Source organism: Salmo salar, chromosome ssa06, assembly GCF_905237065.1.
Source record: "Salmo salar chromosome ssa06, Ssal_v3.1, whole genome shotgun sequence".
In the NCBI taxonomy this organism is placed as follows: domain Eukaryota; kingdom Metazoa; phylum Chordata; class Actinopteri; order Salmoniformes; family Salmonidae; genus Salmo; species Salmo salar.
Genome location: NC_059447.1, coordinates 27049963 through 27072570, shown reverse-complemented (window position 1 = coordinate 27072570; position 22608 = coordinate 27049963). Strand labels below are relative to the sequence as shown.

At 40.2% G+C, this 22608-nt stretch overlaps 1 protein-coding gene across 1 annotated transcript; it reads left to right on the top strand.

Moving 5' to 3' along the window:
• Positions 1-10118: 10118 nt before the first annotated feature.
• LOC106606831 (uncharacterized) lies at positions 10119-20684 on the top strand. Its single transcript, XM_014203207.2, has 13 exons — positions 10119-10137; positions 10435-10556; positions 10884-11018; positions 11109-11148; positions 11382-11453; positions 11563-11610; positions 17924-18038; positions 18185-18250; positions 18400-18471; positions 18568-18663; positions 18869-18994; positions 19504-19590; positions 19733-20684. The coding sequence occupies exons 2-13, from the start codon at positions 10464-10466 to the stop codon at positions 19815-19817; spliced, it is 1035 nt and encodes a 344-aa protein (XP_014058682.2). The 5' UTR covers positions 10119-10137; positions 10435-10463; the 3' UTR covers positions 19818-20684.
• The last annotated feature ends 1924 nt before the right edge of the window (positions 20685-22608 follow it).

The window sequence follows — 22608 nt, the reverse complement described above, 5'->3', positions numbered from 1 at the left end:
ACTGCATTTTGTCATTCTTCCCCTCTAATCAGGGACTGATTTAGACCTGTGACCACAGTTTAGTGCAATTCATTATCAGGTATTACAGAAAACCAGCAGGTTCCGGACCTCGTAGGGTAAGAGTTGAGTACCCCTGCTCTAGAAGATACTACATCAGACTTTATTTAAACCACCGTTTTCATAGGAAAGCATGATTGGTCATTAATAACACCTTCTATTCATAATGCATCAGGATGCACAACATAGCTAACAACTGCTCATGAACGTCTATAACTGCATGAAGCATTATCACCAGGATGTGTAATGCCTTATGAAGCAAAGTATTACTATGCCAGATGCCATATTTGAAAAGCACATTATTATCGTTATATTATACATTATGTGCACATGAATTGGCCATATTCTAATTTCACTGCACACCCTCTTACACCTATGTAACTCTGTCTTGCGCGCATAAAGGGATAGTTCACCCAAATTACAAAACTACATGTTGTTGTTGTTACCCTGTAAGCAATCTATGGACAAGATAAGAAAGCAATCCATGCTTTGGTTTTGTTTACTGTACTTGGTTAGGGAAATGCATTTTAGCATTTGTGGCACAAATCCAACTCAATAACCCTGTTAAAAGCATTTTTCACAAATCATCCTAAAGTGTCAACATTTGATTGTGTACCACAACTCAGTTATTTTAAGAGATTTGGACATGAAGCATGAAAACAATGCAAGAAAGGGGATATTGTCTTCCATTACCTGACATTGGATTTGATCTAAAAAGTTAGCATTTGAAGACAGTGGTCAGGTAAACAAAACCAAAGCATGGATTGCTGTCTGAGCTTGTCCATAGACTGCTTACAGCTTAAAGAAAGCAAATTATATTTTGTAATTTGGGGGAACTATCCCTTTAACAGGAGTGCGGAACTCCTACGTGAAGTCGTTACAGTATAGCCCTCTGACGTAATTTCCTAAAGAACATTTCATGTAGGTCATACCACTTAGCTTCATAATCAAAGGCGTTATGCTGCCTGCTTAAAATGCTGTAGGAATATATAGACATGTCATACAATATGATGTATAATGCATAGATTAGAAGGTGTTCTGAAGGCACTTATAACACGTTATGAAGAGGGTATTCATAGGAAGTGTTACCCACAGGTCTTGCGGAAGGAACTGTACCCCACATCCCCACCTACTAGTGACATTGTGAAAAATACCACACCTTTAGACAGTAATTGTGTAGCTATGATGACGTTTGTGTTCACTGTTTCATTAGAACGTTTAACACATTGAGAGTATCTTTCAGGTCAAATGACTTAGGCGAATGACATATCCACATACATTGAGACCTTATAACCTTAGTGTCAGAAAAGGTTCATTTTCTTCACATTTGAATTATGGTTGTTTACTTACTTGTAATGTATTTGATATGTCATGTCTGTGGGTTGGTCCCATACATGTATGAATGGTGTCACACTTATCTTCGTCTTCTGACGATATTGCGAAATCGTCGTCTGAAAAGGTAGACCAAAACGCAGCAGGCATGCGGTTGTTCATTTTGAACATTTATTACCTCCAAAATGAACACAAAATAACAAAAGAGAACGAACGATAACTGACAGTCCTGTAAGGTTGACACACACTAAACACGGAACAATCTCCCACCAATAACAAACACACCCTAATATATGGGACTCTCAATCAAAGGCAGATAGACAACACCTGCCTTCAACTGAGAGTCCCAACCCCAATTAACCAAACATAGAAACAGACACACTAGACTAAACATAGAATACATGAAAACCAAACAGTGCCCAAAAACCCCGGAATACTTAAATCAAATGCCCCTTCAACAAACACACCACCCCGAACCACATAAAACGAATACCCTCTGCCACGTCCTGACCAAACTACAATACCAACCAACCTCACACTGGCCAGGACGTGACAAATGGCTTTCGCGTGATGCTTTTTATAGTTAGTTACCTTACACATGTATTTAGTTTCATTTCCTTATTACATTTTCATTACCATTTCATAGTACTATGCATTTTGACTGTTGGATTGATATGATCTACTCATACATTGCCATACAAGTGAGTGAGTTAAGACTATTGTTTAATGAACGACTCAGGTCTGATGGATACAATTGTCCCTCATACTCTCATGTATTATTTGTAACAAACTTTCTGCATGCATTTGAATGAGGAAACCTCCATTATTGTCATATCTACTTTTTTGCCTGCAAGTTTAGGAAGACTATTCTGCAGGGTTTTGTGTTTTATATAATAGAAATGTAGAGCCTAAGATGACTTCTTAATATTAAAATATGTGCTTCATTCATTTCATAACCTTAAAAGCATTCTTTCACAAATCATCCTAAAGTGTCAACATTTGATTGTGTACCACAACTCAGTTATTTTAAGAGATTTGGACATGAAGCATGAAAACAATGCAAGAAAGGGGATATTGTCTTCCATTACCTGACATTGGATTTGATCTAAAAAGTTAGCATTTGAAGACAGTGGTCAGGTAAACAAAACCAAAGCATGGATTGCTGTCTGAGCTTGTCCATAGACTGCTTACAGCTTAAAGAAAGCAAATTATATTTTGTAATTTGGGGGAACTATCCCTTTAACAGGAGTGCGGAACTCCTACGTGAAGTCGTTACAGTATAGCCCTCTGACGTAATTTCCTAAAGAACATTTCATGTAGGTCATACCACTTAGCTTCATAATCAAAGGCGTTATGCTGCCTGCTTAAAATGCTGTAGGAATATATAGACATGTCATACAATATGATGTATAATGCATAGATTAGAAGGTGTTCTGAAGGCACTTATAACACATTATGAAGAGGGTATTCATAGGAAGTGTTACCCACAGGTCTTGCGGAAGGAACTGTACCCCACATCCCCACCTACTAGTGACATTGTGAAAAATACCACACCTTTAGACAGTAATTGTGTAGCTATGATGACGTTTGTGTTCACTGTTTCATTAGAACGTTTAACACATTGAGAGTATCTTTCAGGTCAAATGACTTAGGCGAATGACATATCCACATACATTGAGACCTTATAACCTTAGTGTCAGAAAAGGTTCATTTTCTTCACATTTGAATTATGGTTGTTTACTTACTTGTAATGTATTTGATATGTCATGTCTGTGGGTTGGTCCCATACATGTATGAATGGTGTCACACTTATCTTCGTCTTCTGACGATATTGCGAAATCGTCGTCTGAAAAGGTAGACCAAAACGCAGCAGGCATGCGGTTGTTCATTTTGAACATTTATTACCTCCAAAATGAACACAAAATAACAAAAGAGAACGAACGATAACTGACAGTCCTGTAAGGTTGACACACACTAAACACGGAACAATCTCCCACCAATAACAAACACACCCTAATATATGGGACTCTCAATCAAAGGCAGATAGACAACACCTGCCTTCAACTGAGAGTCCCAACCCCAATTAACCAAACATAGAAACAGACACACTAGACTAAACATAGAATACATGAAAACCAAACAGTGCCCAAAAACCCCGGAATACTTAAATCAAATGCCCCTTCAACAAACACACCACCCCGAACCACATAAAACGAATACCCTCTGCCACGTCCTGACCAAACTACAATACCAACCAACCTCACACTGGCCAGGACGTGACAAATGGCTTTCGCGTGATGCTTTTTATAGTTAGTTACCTTACACATGTATTTAGTTTCATTTCCTTATTACATTTTCATTACCATTTCATAGTACTATGCATTTTGACTGTTGGATTGATATGATCTACTCATACATTGCCATACAAGTGAGTGAGTTAAGACTATTGTTTAATGAACGACTCAGGTCTGATGGATACAATTGTCCCTCATACTCTCATGTATTATTTGTAACAAACTTTCTGCATGCATTTGAATGAGGAAACCTCCATTATTGTCATATCTACTTTTTTGCCTGCAAGTTTAGGAAGACTATTCTGCAGGGTTTTGTGTTTTATATAATAGAAATGTAGAGCCTAAGATGACTTCTTAATATTAAAATATGTGCTTCATTCATTTCATCATTAAAACATTCCTTTCTAGCTTGTGGTCATGTTTTCTTCAAATGAGACACTGGAGGAGAGTGTCAGCGGTCGTGAAATGGAGACCAAGGCGCAGCGTGTATGGTGCTCATAATTACTTTTAATGAAGACACTTACAGAAACCAACAAAACGACCGAGAACAGTTCCGTCAGGTGCAATACACTAAACAATAAATAACTACCCACAACCCCAAAGGAAAAAACAGGCTGCCTAAGTATGGCTTCCAATCAGAGACAACGAAAGACACCTGCCTCTGATTGGAAACCATACCTGACCAAACATGAAAACCAACACATAGAAATAGACAACTAGAACAAACCCACATAGAAACAGAAAACCCCAAATACATACAAAACAAACCCCCCTGCCACGCCCTGACCATTCTACTATGGCAAATTACCTCTGGTCAGGACGTGACAGAGAGGGAAAGATCAAACTCTGATTTATCTAGTCTCCTGTCACTCTTGTTTTTAGTTTTTCAAGTTCATGCAGAAACACATACAGTGAGGGAAAAAAGTATTTGATCCCCTGCTGATTTTGTACGTTTGCCCACTGACAAAGAAATGATCAGTCTATAATTTTAATGGTAGGTTTATTTGATCAAAAAAATCCAGAAAAACGCATGTCAAAAATGTTATAAATTGATTTGCATTTTAATGAGGGAAATAAGTATTTGACCCCCTCTCAATCAGAAAGAGTTCTGGCTCCCAGGTGTCTTTTATACAGTTAACGAGCTGAGATTAGGAGCACACTCTTAAAGGGAGTGCTCCTAATCTCAGTTTGTTACCTGTATAAAAGACACCTGTCCACAGAAGCAATCAATCAATCAGATTCCAAACTCTCCACCATGGCCAAGACCAAAGAGCTCTCCAAGGATGTCAGGGACAAGATTGTAGACCTACACAAGGCTGGAATGGGCTACAAGACCATCGCCAAGCAGCTTTTCAGAAATGGAAGAAACACAAAAGAACTGTCAATCTCCCTCGGCCTGGGGCTCCATGCAAGATCTCACCTCGTGGAGTTGCAATGATCATGAGAACGGTGAGGAATCAGCCCTGAACTACACGGGAGGATCTTGTCAATGATCTCAAGGCAGCTGGGACCATAGTCACCAAGAAAACAATAGGTAACATACTATGCCGTGAAGGACTGAAATCCTGCAGCGCCCGCAAGGTCCCCCTGCTCAAGAAAGCACATATACAGTGGGGAGAACATGTCACGGCTGTCGTAGTGATGAGACCAAGGCGCAGCGGATTGCGTGTTCATCAATATATTTATTTAATTAGTGAACACGAAAAAAACAAGAAAACAAAAAAGAACGACAGTTTTACAGGCTATACGCAGCAGTGCAAAATACAACTACCCACAACTAAACAGGTGAAAACAAGCACTTTAAATATGACTCCCAATCAGGAACAACGATGAACAGCTGTTCCTGATCGAGAGCCACACAGACCAAAAAGAAATGTACAAACCAGAAACCTAGAACACAAAAACCCTGAACATACACCAAAACCCCGGAACACATAAATATAACACCCCTCTACATACACATAACCCCCCGAACCACATAAAACAAATACCCTCTGCCACGTCCTGACCAAACTACAATAACACATACTCCCTCTACTGGTCAGGACGTGTATTTGATACACTGCTGATTTTGCAGGTTTTCCTACTTACAAGGCATGTAGAGGTCTGTAATTTTTATCATAGGTACACTTCAACTGTGAGAGACGGAATCAAAAATCCAGAAAATCACATTGTATGATTTTTAAGTAATTAATTTGCATTTTATTGCATGACATAAGTATTTGATCACCTACCAACCAGTAAGAATTCCGGCTCTCACAGACCTGTTAGTTTTTCTTTAAGAAGCCCTCCTGTTCTCCACTCATTACCTGTATTAACTGCACCTGTTTGAACTCGTTACCTGTATAAAAGACACCTGTCCACACACTCAATCAAACAGACTCCAACCTCTCCACAATGGCCAAGACCAGAGAGCTGTATAAGGACATCAGGGATAAAATTGTAGACCTGCACAAGGCTGGGATGGGCTACAGGACAATAGGCAAGCAGCTTGGTGAGAAGGCAACAACTGTTGGCGCAATTATTAGAAAATGGAAGAAGTTCAAGATGACGGTCAATCACCCTCAGTCTGGGGCTCCATGCAAGATCTCACCTCGTGGGGCATCAATGATCATGAGGAAGGTGAGGGATCAGCCCAGAACTACACGGCAGGACCTGGTCAATGACCTGAAGAGAGCTGGGACCACAGTCTCAAAGAAAACCATTAGTATCACACTACGCCGTCATGGATTAAAATCCTGCAGCACACGCAAGGTCCCCCTGCTCAAGCCAACGCATGTCCAGGCCCGTCTGAAGTTTGCGAATGACCATCTGGATGATCCAGAGGAGGAATGGGAGAAGGTCATGTGGTCTGATGAGACAAAAATAGAGCTTTTGGTCTAAACTCCCCTCACCGTGTTTGGAGGAAGAAGAAGGATGAGTACAACCCCAAGAACACCATCTCAACCGTGAAGCATGGAGGTGGAAACATCATTCTTTGGGGATGCTTTTCTGCAAAGGGGACAGGACAACTGCACCGTATTGAGGGAAGGATGGATGGGGCCATGTATCGCGAGATCTTGGCCAACAACCTCCTTCCCTCAGTAAGAGCATTGAAGATGGGTCGTGGCTGGGTCTTCCAGCATGTCAACGACCTGAAGTGTACCTATGATTTGAAGTGTACCTATCATAAAAATTACAGACCTCTACATGCTTTGTAAGTAGGAAAACATGCAAATTCAGCAGTGTATCAAATACTTGTTCTCCCCACTGTACATGCCTGTCTGAAGTTTGCCAATGAACATCTGAATGATTCAGAGGACTACTGGGTGAAAGTGTTGTGGTCAGATGAGACCAAAATGGAGCTCTTTGGCATCAACTCAACTCGCCGTGTTTGGAGGAGGAGGAATGCTGCCTATGACCCCAAGAACACCATCCCCACCGTCAAACATGGAGGTGGAAACATTATGCTTTGGGGGTGTTTTTCTGCTAAAGGGACGGGACAACTTCACCGCATCAAAGGGACGATGGACGGGGCTATGTACCGTCAAATCTTGGGTGAGAACCTCCTTCCCTCAGCCAGGGCATTGAAAATGGGTCTTGGATGGGTATTCCAGCATAACAATGACCCAAAACACACGGCCAAGGCAACAAAGGAGTGGCTCAAGAAGAAGCACATTAAGGTCCTGGAGTGGCCTAGCCAGTCTCCAGACCTTAATCCCATAGAAAATCTGTGGAGGGAGCTGAAGGTTCGAGTTGCCAAACGTCAGCCTCGAAACCTTAATGACTTGGAGAAGATCTGCAAAGAGGAGTGGGACAAAATCCCTCCTGAGATGTGTGCAAACCTGGTGGCCAACTACAAGAAACATCTGACCTCTGTGATTGCCAACAAGGATTTTGCCACCAAGTACTAAGTCAAGTTTTGCAGAGGGGTGAAATACTTATTTCCCTCATTAAAATGCTAATCATTTTATAACATTTTTGACATGGGTTTTTCTGGATTCTTTTGTTGTTATTCTGTCTCTCACTGTTCAAATAAACCTACCATTAAAATTATAGACTGATTATTTCTTTGTCAGTGGGCAAACGTACAAAATCAGCAGGGGATCAAATACTTTTTTCCCTCACTGTACACACACGCACACGCACACACACACACACACACACACACGTGTCACACTAAGGCGCCTGGTTTCTACAGTAGCTACTGTAGACCCTCACAGATGTGATCAAGTACACAACTGTACTGAGTCCAAAGTACTGTACAGTATGTCTGTCTTTATTGGATGTCTGATGTGTTCACCAGTAACACACAGTAGACAATGATGGTATGGTACAGTATCTGGAGGATAATGAGTTTACTGATATGGACATTTCCCATACCTTTTGTCTGTGGTAGTGATACATATTATGTACTCCTCTTCTTCATACAGATGGACGGAAGGACAGACAGACAGGTGGGCTGAGTTTACCTGTGCAGACGGTTGATAGATTGGTACATGATGTCTCTCCCCCAGTAGTTTGCCTGTGTAGACGGTTGATAGATTGGTACATGATGCCTCTCCCTCAGTAGTTTGCCTGTGTAGACGGTTGATAGATTGGTACATGATGCCTCTCCCTCAGTAGTTTGCCTGTGTAGACGGTTGATAGATTGGTAAATGATGCCTCTCCCTCAGTAGTTTGCCTGTGTAGACGGTTGATAGATTGGTAAATGATGCCTCTCACTCAGTAGTTTCCCTGTGTAGACAGTTGATAGATTGGTACATGATGCCTCTCCCTCAGTAGTTTGCCTGTGTAGACGGTTGATAGATTGGTACATGATGCCTCTCACTCAGTAGTTTCCCTGTGTAGACGGATACCCCAAAAAACTACTTAAGTAGTATTTTTTTATATATTTTTAAATGATGCCTCTCCCTCAGTAGTTTCCCTGTGTAGACGGTTGATAGATTGTTACATGATGCCTCTCCCTCAGTAGTTTGCCTGTGTAGACGGTTGATAGATTGGTAAATGATGCCTCTCCCTCAGTAGTTTGCCTGTGTAGACGGTTGATAGATTGGTACATGATGCCTCTCCCTCAGTAGTTTGCCTGTGTAGACGGTTGATAGATTGGTACATGATGCCTCTCACTCAGTAGTTTCCCTGTGTAGACGGATACCCCAAAAAACTACTTAAGTAGTATTTTTTTATATATTTTTTTAAGTACTTTACACCACTTTTAAACAGCATGATCATTACACAGGTGCACCTTGTGCTGGGGACAATAAAAGGCCACTCTAAAATGTGCAGGTCTGTAACACAACACAATGCCACAGATGTTTCAAGTTTTGAGGGAGCGTGCAATTGGCATGCTGACTGCAGGATTGTCCACCAGAGCTGTTGCCAGATAATTTAATGTTAATTTCTCTATCCATAAGCCGACTCCAACATCATTTTAGAGAATTTGGCAGTACATCCAACCGGCCTCACAACCGCAGACCATGTGTATGGCGTCATGTGGGCGAACAGTTTTCTGATGTCAATGTTGTGAACAGAGTGCCCCATGGTGGCGGTGGGGTTATGGTATGGGCAGGCATAAGCTACGGACAATGAACACAATTGCATTTTATCGATGGCAATTTGAATGCACAGAGATACTGTGATGAGATCCTGAGGCCCATTGTTGTGCCATTCATCCGCTGCCATCACCTAATTTTTCAGCATAATAATGCACAGCCCCACGTCGCAAGAATCTGTACACAAATCCTGGAAGCTGAAAATGTGCATACTCACCAGACATGTCACCCATTGAGCATGTTTGGGATGCCATGGATCAACGTGTACAACAGTGTGTTCCAGTTCTAACTCCATGTCTTTATAAATCACAACTTTGAACACTTTGAGCAACGAGGCACAATAAAAGGTACAGCCCATATCAGTTACCTATTGAGAAAGTTAAACCAAAGACAGTACAGTATGAAGATAGGCTAAAATTGCTTCTTCAACAGAAATCCCTGATCACACTTGAAGGTGATGTCATAGCAATGTTGGCTAGCTAAGCTCATGCACAGACACACGTCATCGGGTCTAACAGTCGTCTCGAGTCAATTTGCCATGTGCAGGCCGCCAAATCAAAGGCACTCTTTCGATATAAAGTAATTTTTTATGAAAATAGTTGGAGTAATAACATGTTCAAATACTTAAGATATTGGCTCAAATCTAGGTTGTGCCTTTGAATTTAGAGAAAATGAACAGCTAAGGAAGAATTAGTCTGCTTAGCAAGCGTTCCCACAATGTTGCGTATCAAGGTTTAGAAACTGTGGTGATACAGTCACTTATAACTCCTCCTGTTTTCTAAATTTAACTTCCTGAAGCAGGAAGAAGAAAAGTGAAACATTTTCTACAGAACCAGCAAGCAAGATGGCAGCTCTAAACAGACCACAGACTAAAATGTATCCATTCAGCCTGTTGTTTGTTTTTTTGGTGCTCCCGTATCAAGGTAAAGACTAAGTTGTAACAGTATTTGCACTTTAACATTGCTACATTGCTATAAAACTCCCTGAAGGCAGAAAGTTATCTTACTGTATTGTGTCATCTGGGCGAGGTCGGCTAGCAACCCGTTAGCCTCATGCACAACCTGTTTGTACCTGTGATTTGTTTAACTGTATTAGGAGCTCAAACATTGGTAGCTGCAGTCTATCTCTATTTCATTGTGTTTGTGTTTAAGGAAGTTTGTTAGTAACATTAAAGTAATGTTACATAGAAAGTTGTAATAACTGAATGTCTTCTTCCGTAGCTTGGTTAGCATGCTCTCCCATCAAGAAAATGGTCAGGTGTGAAGATTTGAGGACAGCAAATGGATATGTGTACCTATATGAAACTCTGGCTGGATCTGGAATTGAGGTGTACTCAAACAATGTTAGTGGAGATCTTATGGTTTTATGCAGGATATGTACTACAGACTTTGTCTTGATTCTCCACCCTTCCCCCAAGTGCACACTTCCCAACATGGATTTCACAATGTTGGAAAGTCCCTGCAGCTAATGTTTACAGCAATCCAATGCTTTTAACCATGGCGGGAAGTGTGCAAGTGTACACTTTGGGGAAAAGGGTGTAGAATCAGGACACAGACTGTATATGTTGGTATTGTTTTAAGACAATAAGTACTATGTTGTATGACAAATCAGGGCTCTTTGATTCAAACCTGAATTCAATTCTTTCTTTTCTTATGTGCTTTCCCCACAGACTCCAATAGCCTACCGTGGCATGAACAAGCCTTTTGATGCAAATGTTTCTGATAAGGTGATAAGTGTCAACAACAGTGCTGTCATCCTCTCTGAATGCCTGAATCTGACATTGACATTCTTTCATGTTCTCCAAGTGAGTCCTGTTATTATTTCACACAATTGACATTATTTGATGGTGAAAATTATTTTAGAGATACTTACTTCCCCTGTGTCTTCTCTTAAGGGCGTGGTTGAGGAGTGCCATTTGCATTACATTGTTGCAGGTAAAGAATGATTTTCCTAATTTCTTTCATTTTAAACTTCTTGCACTTTCATATTGGTACACATATCCAAGGCAGTTAACGCTAATTTCTCTGGATAAGAGCGTCTTTAAAATGTAAAAAATGTAGACTGACAATTCAACTGACATTTTAATTTACAATCCGACTGACACCCCGGGTGAGTACTCGAATATTAGCAAACTAATATCACCTCTTTGTCTGATCTTTGTCTGTAGAGAGGGAGCATGAGGCTGTGACAACTATCACTCTGACTGACAATCTGACTGACACCTCGGACGACATGTCAGGTAAGTACTCGTAACTAACATAAAGACAGCTCATTACTGTCTATAGCATCTCCATCTGTAATAAAGTATATATTCATTTGAAATTACTTTACTCTCTGATTAAACTCAGGAAATGGAGACAAAGCCAAAGCCACTACCCACACAAAGGAAATCACTGGTGAGTGTTTCCATATTGTTTCTTTTGTTTGACATTCTACTGTCACCACAGCTTCTTCTTCTGAACCCAATTATGGACAAATGCGATAAGACAAACAAACCCCTAACTAAATCAGCAAGAGTTTTGAACACTTTGGGTTCAGAATGTGGACTAGTTGATGTCTGGCGTGAGATCAAACTTCAAGCCAAAGATTATACTTTTCTAATGTACCCAACTCATATTCCAGAATAGACTACTTATTTTTTCCCAAAAGCTATCTGCTGTGAACAGTTGCTCTATTGGTACGTTTGATTTATCCAATCATGTCAAAATATATTTATCTGTGAACCTGAGCAGCTTTGTTCCTCTATCCAGAAATTAGAAACTTAATACATCTCTAATGGCAGATTAAAATTTCAGAGCAGAAATGCATTGTGGGATTGTGAATTACATACAAGATAATAGTGACCCTACTGTACATTTGATGCTTCCACTGTATGGGAGGCGGCAAAACCCACCCGAAGTGGTAAAATTATTTCATATACATAATTTAAGAAAAAGAACAGTGAGAAGTTGTGGGACATTAAAACCTCTTACATCTAGATGTTCCGCTAGCGGAACACCGCTCCAATATCCAATGATAGGGCGTGGCGCGAATTACAAACTCCTCAAAAATTCCAAAACTTCAATTTTTCAAACATATGACTATTTTACACCATTTTAAAGACAAGACTCTCCTTTATCTAACCACATTGTCCGATTTTCAAAAAGGCTTTACAACGAAAGCAAAACATTAGATTATGTCAGGAGAGTACCCAGCCAGAAATAATCAGACACCCATTTTTCAAGCTAGCATATAATGTCACAAAAACCAAAACCACAGCTAAATGCAGAACTAACCTTTGATCTTCATCAGATGACACTCCTAGAACATTATGTTATACAATACATGCATGTTTTGTTCAATCAAGTTCATATTTATATCAAAAACCAGCTTTTTACATTAGCATGTGACGTTCAGAACTAGCGTACCCACCGAAACTTCCAGTGAATTTACTAAATTACTCACGATAAACGTTCACAAAAAACATAACAATTATTTTAAGAATTATAGATACAGAACTCTTTTATGCAATCGCTATGTCCGATTTTAAAATAGCTTTTCGGTGAAAGCACATTTTGCAATATTCTGAGTAGATAGCCCGGCCATCATGGCTAGCTATTTTGACACCCACCAAGTTTGGCACTCACCAAACTCAGATTTACTATAAGAAAAATGTGATTACCTTTGCTGTTCTTCGTCAGAATGCACTCCCAGGACTTCTACTTCAACAACAAATGTTGGTTTGGTTCCAAATAATCCATAGTTATATCCAAATAGCTGCGTTTGTTCTTGCGTTCAAGACACTATCCGAAGGGTGACGCGCCGGTGCGTATCGTGACAAAAAAATTCAAAATATTCCATTACCGTACTTTGAAGCATGTCAAACGCTGTTTAAAATAAATTTTTATGCGATTTTTCTCGTAAAATAGCGATAATATTCCGACCGGGCGACGTTGTTTTCGTTCAAAGACTGAAAATGTAAAATGGACTCTTCACGTGCACGCGCGCACCCGTTTCATTGTTCTCAGATCGACCACTATCCAAATGCGCTACTGTTTTTCAGCCAGGGACTGCAGAGTCATCATTCAACGTTCTGGCGCCTTCTGAGAGCCTATGGGAGTCTTAGAAAATATCACGTTACAGCAGAGATCCTCTGTTTTCGATAAAGAGGCTATAGAAGGCCAAGAAATGGTCAGAGAGGGCACTTCCTGTTTAGAATCTTCTCAGGTTTTGGCCTGCCATATGAGTTCTGTTATACTCACAGACACCATTCAAACAGTTTTAGAAACTTTAGGGTATTTTCTATCCAAATCAAACAATTATATGCATATTCTAGTTTCTGGGCAGGAGTAATAACCAGATTAAATCGGGTACGTTTTTTATCCGGCCGTGAAAATACTGCCCCCTATCCTAAACAGGTTAAGAAAGATGCGAACAATTGCACAAAAGGTTTTCTACTGAGAATTGGAGGCACGTAAATCTTGAAGCAAACTAAATCTTTAACAAACTCGCCATATCAATGATAACATGTTCCATGTTGACAAAAACATATGAATATGATAACCAAGTTAGCTCCTTGCCTATCAATTAAAAAAGGAGCAACCAGAATGCACGTTACACTCCCCTCTTTAGCAAAATGAAAGACCTCATCCGTTGGTCCACTCTCCCATAACAATGATTGGAGGATAAACATAATACTGGTAAAACCTGAGTCTATGGGGTCTGACTCTGCCCAATTTCCAACTTTACTATTGGTCAGCCCAAACTCGTAAATTGTTGTCTGGGACTTTGGGCAGATATGACTCCCTATGGGTTCAGATTGAATATCAATCTAGCCATCCTTTACCTCTGAATCAGTTTCATCATATTTGTGATAACAGTAAGTACACATTAATGGCATGGGCAGACTGTAGAATGCACTTGGGTATTTCAAACATGTTTTTTTATATGCTCCTATTTCTTGTTGCCCAATGTGTTCTTAAAAGTCGGCCTTCATAATTGGTGCCCGCTGGGTCGTAGGAGGATCGCAGACTTGTTCCATAGTGGATTAAATACAATGAAGGGATTTATCCAAATCCATACTGAATATAACATCCCTGGTACACATTTGTTTTAAGTGCCTTCAAATCAGAAATGTTATCTTTATATTTATCAAAGAATTAAAGGTGAGATCTCAGTTATCAGAAGTTAAGAATGAATAACCACATCTATATTAGCAAGCAATACTTGCTAAGATGTATTGTACATTATCCAAACATTATGAATCCTCCTTTGTTTCACTTCAAAGGATGTGGGAAAATGACTTAGGCACGGAATTTGATGAGGAGGTATGACTTGAGATCTGTAATAAGATCCACTTCCCATTTACTAGTCCCAATATTAAGGAGACTAACTACAAATTAATGTTCAAGTTTTAGCTTACCCCTGTTGAATTAATGTTCAAGTTTTAGCTTACCCCTGTTGAATTAAACTATGTTCCCAGACACCAAATTGCCTGAAGTGTAAGACAGAGAAAGTACCTTTTTTTAATCTATTCTGGCATTGCAATAAGCTAATGGATTTCTGGCACTCTATTCATACAGCCTCTCAGATCATTTAGATATGGTATTGGTACAATCCAGCGGCGGTTGGTGCTGTTTATGATGAGGGAGGACGATAAACATTTTTATGGGCCTTATTTCTATTACAGCATATTGGATGACTGTCATTCATATTCCATTCACCCAGCTCAATGTAACATTGATAGACTTAGGGTCTTACATGATACTCTAATTTTGCCTATAGCCTTTATGAATTTGCTACAAGGTCGAGATACATTTTAGTAATCAAGATGACAGACAGTCACACATTCAATACCGCCTTGCACACTCTGGCCTGCATCTAGCTGATCTAGGGTGTAATCATTAGTCCAACAGTTGCAAACAAGAGTTACTATTGGACAAATTCAGGTATGTTTATCCCAGTTTCGTTCCATTTGCTTCCGTTTAAGAAATATTTTTCAACAGAATCGGCTGAATGAATACACCCCGATCAAACGCAAAAACAGTTCACTTTCATAGGAGCCAGATCGTTGTATAATTCCTTCTCGTATCTATGCCCTCTCCTCCTCTCACCTTTTCTTTCTCTCTCTTTGAGTCAACTACTCACCACATTTTATGCACTGCAGTGCTAGCTAGCTGTAGCTTTTTTTCAGTACTAGATTAATTTGCTGATCCTTTGATTGGGTGGGCAACATGTCAGTTCATGCTGCAAGAGCTCTAATAGGTTGGAGGATGTCTTCCGGAAGTTGTCATAGTTTCTGTGTATGTCTATGGAAGTGGATGAGAACCACGAGCGTTCTAGGTTTTGTATTGAAGTCAGTGTTCCCAGAGGAGGAAGGAAACTAGCTGTCCTCTGGCTACAGCATGGTGCTACCCTACAGAGTGCTGTTGAGGCTACTGTAGACCTTCATTGCAAAACAGTGAATATATTTAGTATAATTTTATCTAAAAACGATCACTTTTTGAATGTTATAATATTTTTATTAATATGAAATTATATGAGGAGGATGGTTCTACCCTTCCTCCTCTGAGGAGCTTCCACTAGTACAGTACCCAAGCCTTTACCTCCTTAATCAAATGCTGAATACTGCACTTGATTCAGACAAGATAAGGTTGCTGACAACTTACTTTGCAAATAAATGTATTTTTGTGCGTTGGAAAAATGACAACCAACCCACTTTTCATCTGTGGCTAAAACAAGTTGAAAACTTCTTGCCATTAGAAAAATGAATAATGGACTTACAGAACTGCAGATCCACATTCTTGAAGGTATAGTTTTTATTGAAAAAAGCTCTTAAAATAGTACTTCTATTTCTTATTTTATCTACATTTATTGCACTAGTTGTTTGAAAATCTCTGAAAATGTGTCTGCATTAACACTAACAGTATTGTGATATAACAGTATATCTGCTGCTATCAATAGCTAAGTTGTAATACTAACTGCTTTATTTAGTTTTGTATGGAATGTATTTTCTGTTAGTCTTTATAATTGTTTATTTATTATACAGTTTTAGTCGGAAGTTTACATACACCATAGCCAAATATATTTAAACTCAGTTTTTCCACAATTCCTGACATTTAATCCTAGTAAAAAATTCCCTGTCTTTAAGAATGTGAAATGTCAGAATAATAGTAGAGAGAATTATTTATTTCAGCTTTTATTTATTTCATCACATTCTCAGTGGGTCAGAAGTTTACATACACTCAATTAGTATTTGGTAGCATTGCCTTTAAATTGTTTAGCTTGGGTCAAACGTTTCGGGTAGTCTTCCATAAGCTTCCCACAATAAGTTGGGTGAATTTTGGCCCATTCCTCCTGACAGAGCTGGTGTAACTGAGTCAGGTTTGTAGGCTTCCTTGCTCGCACACACTTTTTCAGTCTGCCCACAAATATTCTATAGGATTGAAGTCAGGGCTTTGTGATGGCCACTCCAATACCTTGACTTTGTTGTCCTTAAGCCATTTTGCCTCAACTTGTGAAGTATGCTTGGGGTCATTGTCCATTTGGAAGACCCATTTGCGACCAAGCTTTAACTTCCTGACAGATGTCTTGAGATGTTGCTTCAATATATCCACATCATTTTCCTACCTCATGATGCCATCTATTTAGTGAAGTGCACCAGTCCCTCCTGCAGCAAAGCACCCCCACAACATGATGCTGCCACCCCCGTGCTTCACGGTTGGGATGGTGTTCTTCAGCTTGCAAGCATCCCCCTTTTTCCTCCAAACATAAGGATGGTCATTATGGCCAAACAGTTATATTTTTGTTTCATCAGACCAGAGGACATTTCTCCAAAAAGTACCACATTTGTTTCCATGTGCAGTTGCAAACCATAGTCTGGCTTTTTTATGGCGGTTTTGGAGCAGTTGCTTCTTCCTTGCTGAGCGGCCATTCAGGTTATGTCGATATAGGACTCGTTTTACTGTGGATATAGATACTTTTGTACCTGTTTTCTCCAGCATCTTCACAAGGTCCTTTGCTGCTGTTCTGGGATTGATTTGCACTTTTCGTACCAAAGTACGTTCATCTCTAGGAGACAGAACGCGTCTCCTTCCTGAGCGGTATGACGGCTGCGTGGTCCCATGGTGTTCATACTTCGGTACTATTGTTTGTACAGATGAACGTGGTACCTTCAGGTGTTTGGAAATTGCTCCCAAGGATGAACCAGACTTGTGGAGGTCTACAATTTGTTTTCTGAGGTCTTGACTGATTTCTTTTGATTTTCCCATGATGTCAAGCAAAGAGGCACTAAGTTTGAAGGTAGGCCTTGACATACATCCACAGGTACACCTCCAATTGACTCAAATGATGTCAATTAGCCTATCAGAAGCTTCTAAAGCCATGACATCAACTTAGTGTATGTAAACTTCTGACCCACTGGAATTGTGATACAATGAATTATAAGTGAAATAATCTGTCTGTAAACAATTGTTGGAAAAATTACTTGTGTCATGCACAAAGTAGATGTCCTAACCGACTTGCCAAAACTATAGTTTGCTAACAAGAAATTTGGGGAGTGGTTGAAAAACGAGTTTTATTGACTCCAACCTAAGTGTATGTAAACTTCCGACTTCAACTGTAAATATTATATACACAGTATGTGTCATGTTTTGTTCCTTTACATGATACTTCTATAGCACAGTTTAACAGGATCTCAACAACTGACGTAGACAGCTTTTTGTTTTTCAGCTGGTGTTCTGGTTATCTTGGTTCTGCTGCTGGGAATTGCTGGTTTCTTAGCGTACAGATATGCTGGTTTCTTAGCGTACAGATATGGCTGCATTCCTTGGAGAGACAAACATCGGTGAGTACCTTTTATGTTCTGCAGCAACAATAGTGCTCAGAGTGTACAGCCAGTCAGCTTAGCTGTCCAAAATGAATTCAGAGAGGATAAACTTAGGACTTAGGACTGAACGCAACCTTTCCTTTGTTCATCACACACCACAACAGATTTGCTCTTGCACAGCCAGCTTGGCTGGGTCGGGACTACCTTAACACCAACAGGGAAAACCAGAGGTGAGTCAGACTCAGTCAACCTGAGGACATTTTTAGTAGCTACGTGGTTTAATGTGCTTCATGATAAATTACTAAATATCAGTAATCATGCCAGACAACAGCTTAGAGCAGCAAGAAGTAACACGTGTTGTTGTTTTAACTTCTCTAAGGGACAACGGAGATCCTGATGATCCAGCTGCTGAGGACGCTGAATCTCTCCGATCTGTGCTTGTCGTTGGCAGGTTAGACAGCCTATCTGTTGAATGTAATATTTATGCTCCTACTATACTTCATGTCTTCCTCAATCTATAACTGCATTTGTCCCTTTGAACCATCAGGGACCAGGGGGATGGGGTGGAAGAGGAGAGGGAGCCACCACACAGTCAGGAGACACATGTTGAGTCCTCTCTGCTGAATGGACATCTTGTGAACAGGTTAACCTTTCTCTGAGAAAGACCCTCATTACTTCATTACCGGTTGGGTCTCACTATCCTCAGTCAGAGCTGATCCCATGAGTCATTGATCCCACAGGTTTAATAGAAAGACCCGTTTGTTTAACACATGATCCTTATATTGTAATACCTGTAATACCTAATAAGCATGTTAAATGCTCATGCGTGTTAAAAAAATGTTTAGCAGTCAAGGAGAGAGCGGTGAGCCAAGCGAGAGGTTCGTTCAGCCAATGGGCAGTGAGGGAACAGATACTGAATTCTCTCAGAAGAGACATGCTGGATTTCCTCTGGTGAATGGAAACCATAAGGCCAGGTGAACTTTACCACATGATGAATACCTTGATAGATCTTCATTGAATGATACAGATGTAGGATCTTAATTTGAGACGGTTTGCTACAGCAGGAAAATAATCCTGCAGCAACAGGAAATGTGAATTGTTGTGTGTTGATACATTTTTCATTAGGGCAAATCAAATCGGTCATTTTAAAGTGGAAATTACCAACTTTAGAAGCCTTTTTAAACTTTGAATACCCTACAAGTTTGCATTTCCTGCTGTGCAGGAAAATGCTCAGCAACAAAAGAATGATCAAATTAAGATCGTACCTCTGTAATCTCACAATGGGTCATGTAATAACGTTTGTCTTGTGGTGGATCAATGATGATGTCAGGTAAACTTGACTACATAATGATACATCCACAACTCATTGGGTATAATGTCACCAACCACATTTTCCCAGGGTTCATTTTAGCCTCTGTCTCTTTAGGGAACAGCATTATGGTGGATGATGAATGTGAATGTTGATGTCTTACTTTTCCAACAGGGTTAATGATCAGACTAAGGAACCGACTACTGGTGCACAGAGTCCAGGACCTCCTCAGATGAATGGAGGACCTCCCATGTCTGACAGGTGATATTGTAACTATTGCTAAAGTAACACTGTTCTGAGCTTTTTCTCCACTGTATTTTAATTGTAGGTACAGGATTGTACAATAACCATGTTTTTTCCATGTTTCCTGATCCAGCCTGTCTTACTCTGTTCTGTGTCTAAGGTTGGAGAACAACCCTGTTGGTCAGCGGATGAAGAAAACTGCTCTGGTGAACAAGCAGGACCAGGACTGGTCAACAATGGCATGAAGCCAGTTGAAAATATATAGCATATAAGATGAAACTAAGTGTAAATATAATAATATATAACATGATATACACTGTAATATAAAACAGTATAATATAATATAATATAATATGATATAATATCGTAACACTTACTTGAAGCTGCTTCTTCTATAGTGTTATATATTCTAATGAATGCATTCTTAACAACATGAATGATGCATTAATGCATTCATAGGACATAACTGTATAGTAAAATGCTAGTATACTGTGCTGGTAAGCTGCTAGCTGTGGGGTTGCCCCCAGCTGTGGTTTCTATTATTCAGAGTATCTACGCTCAACTGTGGTTCAAATCCAAAGTTTTTAGCTTAGTTGTTACCGTAAACTGGCCCTTCTTAGAGACAAAGTTATGGAAAATGCTGTATAACTACTTACCATTCTGAAGTGTAACAGTCAGGTTTTTATGTAACAACTGTTAATCCCTTTTTTAAATGTTTATTTATATATTTGTTTGCTTTGATTTGATTGAATTAGTATGACTAATGCTTCAATGACCATGCATTATTTTACCCTCCTGTATAGAGGGATATTATTTTACCCTCCCGTATAGAGGGATATTATTTTACCCTCCCGTATAGAGGGATATTATTTTACCCTCCCGTATAGAGGGATATTATTTTACCCTCCCGTATAGAGGGATATTATTTTACCCTCCCGTATAGAGGGATATTATTTTACCCTCCCGTATAGAGGGATATTATTTTACCCTCCCGTATAGAGGGATATTATTTTACCCTCCCATATAGAAGGATATTCTTTTAGTGACTAAAACATTTTCCATTATTTGTATCCAAAATATGTTTAATTAAAACATATATATTTCTTCTCATACCACATGCTGTATTTTCTTCAAATATAATTGGAGCACAGAGACACCCTTTAGGAGCGGAAGACAATCTGCTCATCTAATATCCTACTTGGCTTAGATGAGAAAGGGAATGCAGAGAGGTGTGAAAGAGAGGACACTACTCTGTAGCAAACACTAACAGAGAGAAGGAGAGAACACTGTGGTGCATAGATAGAGGGGGGGGGGGAATAAAGGAGAATCATAGCCTACTATCACTACCTTGACACATACTGTATAATAGAGGAACATAGCTAATTCCAAACACTTGAGGGCAGTAAAGAACCAGGAAGAACCCAGTGACATCACCAGTGCTGGTTCAGTCTTAGTTTAATAGCTGACTGTCTATTATTACAGCGATGTTAGGTTCTGTGAGTGATGTGTACTACTCATGCCATCTCAGAGTGCCCAAAATGGCCACTAACCTTGGCAAGGGCTATTTCGACCTTTCTGCTGAGATGGCCTCACCTCTGTGGCTGTGTGAGTGCTGGGGAGTGGAGGAGTGTATCTGGGGTGACAGGGAGGCCGTGTGAATGATGCAGATTGCCCCTCTATCTGTCTGCCTAGTAGGCCCTAGGCGTGTGTTCACGTGTGTCTTTTATTGTAACAGTGCTGAAGTGTGGGGTGACTGGGTGGTCAAGGCTGGAGAGCTCCCCCACAGGGACTACCACTGAGGAGGCACAGTAGGGGCCAGGAGAGGGAGGAGTGTGTGTATCATACATGTACTACAATGTACGAAACACACACATTATATTTTGTATGAAACACACACACACACACACACCAAGCAGACAGAGCAAAGGAGCAGAGGGACAGGATTGATGATGATGGTAGTAGGAAGCCATATAATTATGAATTAAGACGCTCTGATGCACATAATAATTAGCTAAGAGCTAATTAGCTAACGATCAGATTCTACAATGGCCAGGATTATGAGCCATCAAGGAAACGAACCCCTCCAGGAGAAACTTATCAAACACTGATGACACACTATCAGTAACAAGGAGCTTTCAAGGGAGGCTGGATACTGTACTACAAACCCCTTCACTTCAATGTAGGGCCCTCACATCACAAACTATAAGTTAAGGGGAAGTGAACACTACAGAAACATTCATGCTTGTAGTTTGTTGTTGCCATGGCAAACTCACTAATGTAGTTTCACTTCCTGTGAATGGCCGGCTTTCTGCTATGAAACATCCAAAATGGTGGTTGTACAGTACTGCACCATACTGCTATCCATGTTTGCATTATCATACGGCTCACTAAGTCTACTGTATACCCAAGCAACTCTTCACATTTTTTAAGTAATCTGCCCAGCCCTGACTGAAACCACCCACCTCTGTTCTCAATGTCTGCCACTGGTGCTCAGGACCATTTGTTATGAACAACCGTTGATTTCTCAGCATGAACTAACCCTCCTCACCCTCCTCAACATAGAATAACCTTGTTGGTCGTCTTCCAATCATGGTGGGCGTACAGGACCAGTCGCTAACCAACCAACCCTGAGTGGGAGTGAGAACATGACTCGTATTGAAACAACGTCTCCTTTCTCTCGCCTTTCTTTAGCTTTTCTTTGATTGTTTTGTTTGTTTGAAGGCCTTGGATAGAAGACAAGAAAAATAATCAACCCACCCACAGTTACATCTGCATGTGGTTGAGAAGAGAGCTTACTCAGAGCAAGGCAGAGGCAGGGAGTGTTGAGTCTTGTACTCCTGTTGGTACGAGGCTGAGGTTTAATACACCACCATACTCAGATCCCATCACCCTGCAGGCCAAACCATGAATAAATCATTAGCACTTAAAGACACCTTTTCATTTTCAGCTTGAAAGACACCCACACAGCATTAGAATGAATGCACATGGAAAGATTGTAGGGAAACTCTAGTCCATTATTGACACAAGGTAGTTCGA

Excerpts from the sequence above, each read along its gene's own strand:
- LOC106606831 (XM_014203207.2), top strand. The coding sequence starts at position 10,464 with ATGGTCAGGTGTGAAGATTTGAGGACAGCAAATGGATATGTGTACCTA. Across the intron at positions 18,251-18,399 it reads ACCAACAGGGAAAACCAGAG|GGACAACGGAGATCCTGATG; the intron begins GTGAGTCAGACT and ends AACTTCTCTAAG. Across the intron at positions 18,664-18,868 it reads AATGGACATCTTGTGAACAG|TCAAGGAGAGAGCGGTGAGC; the intron begins GTTAACCTTTCT and ends AATGTTTAGCAG.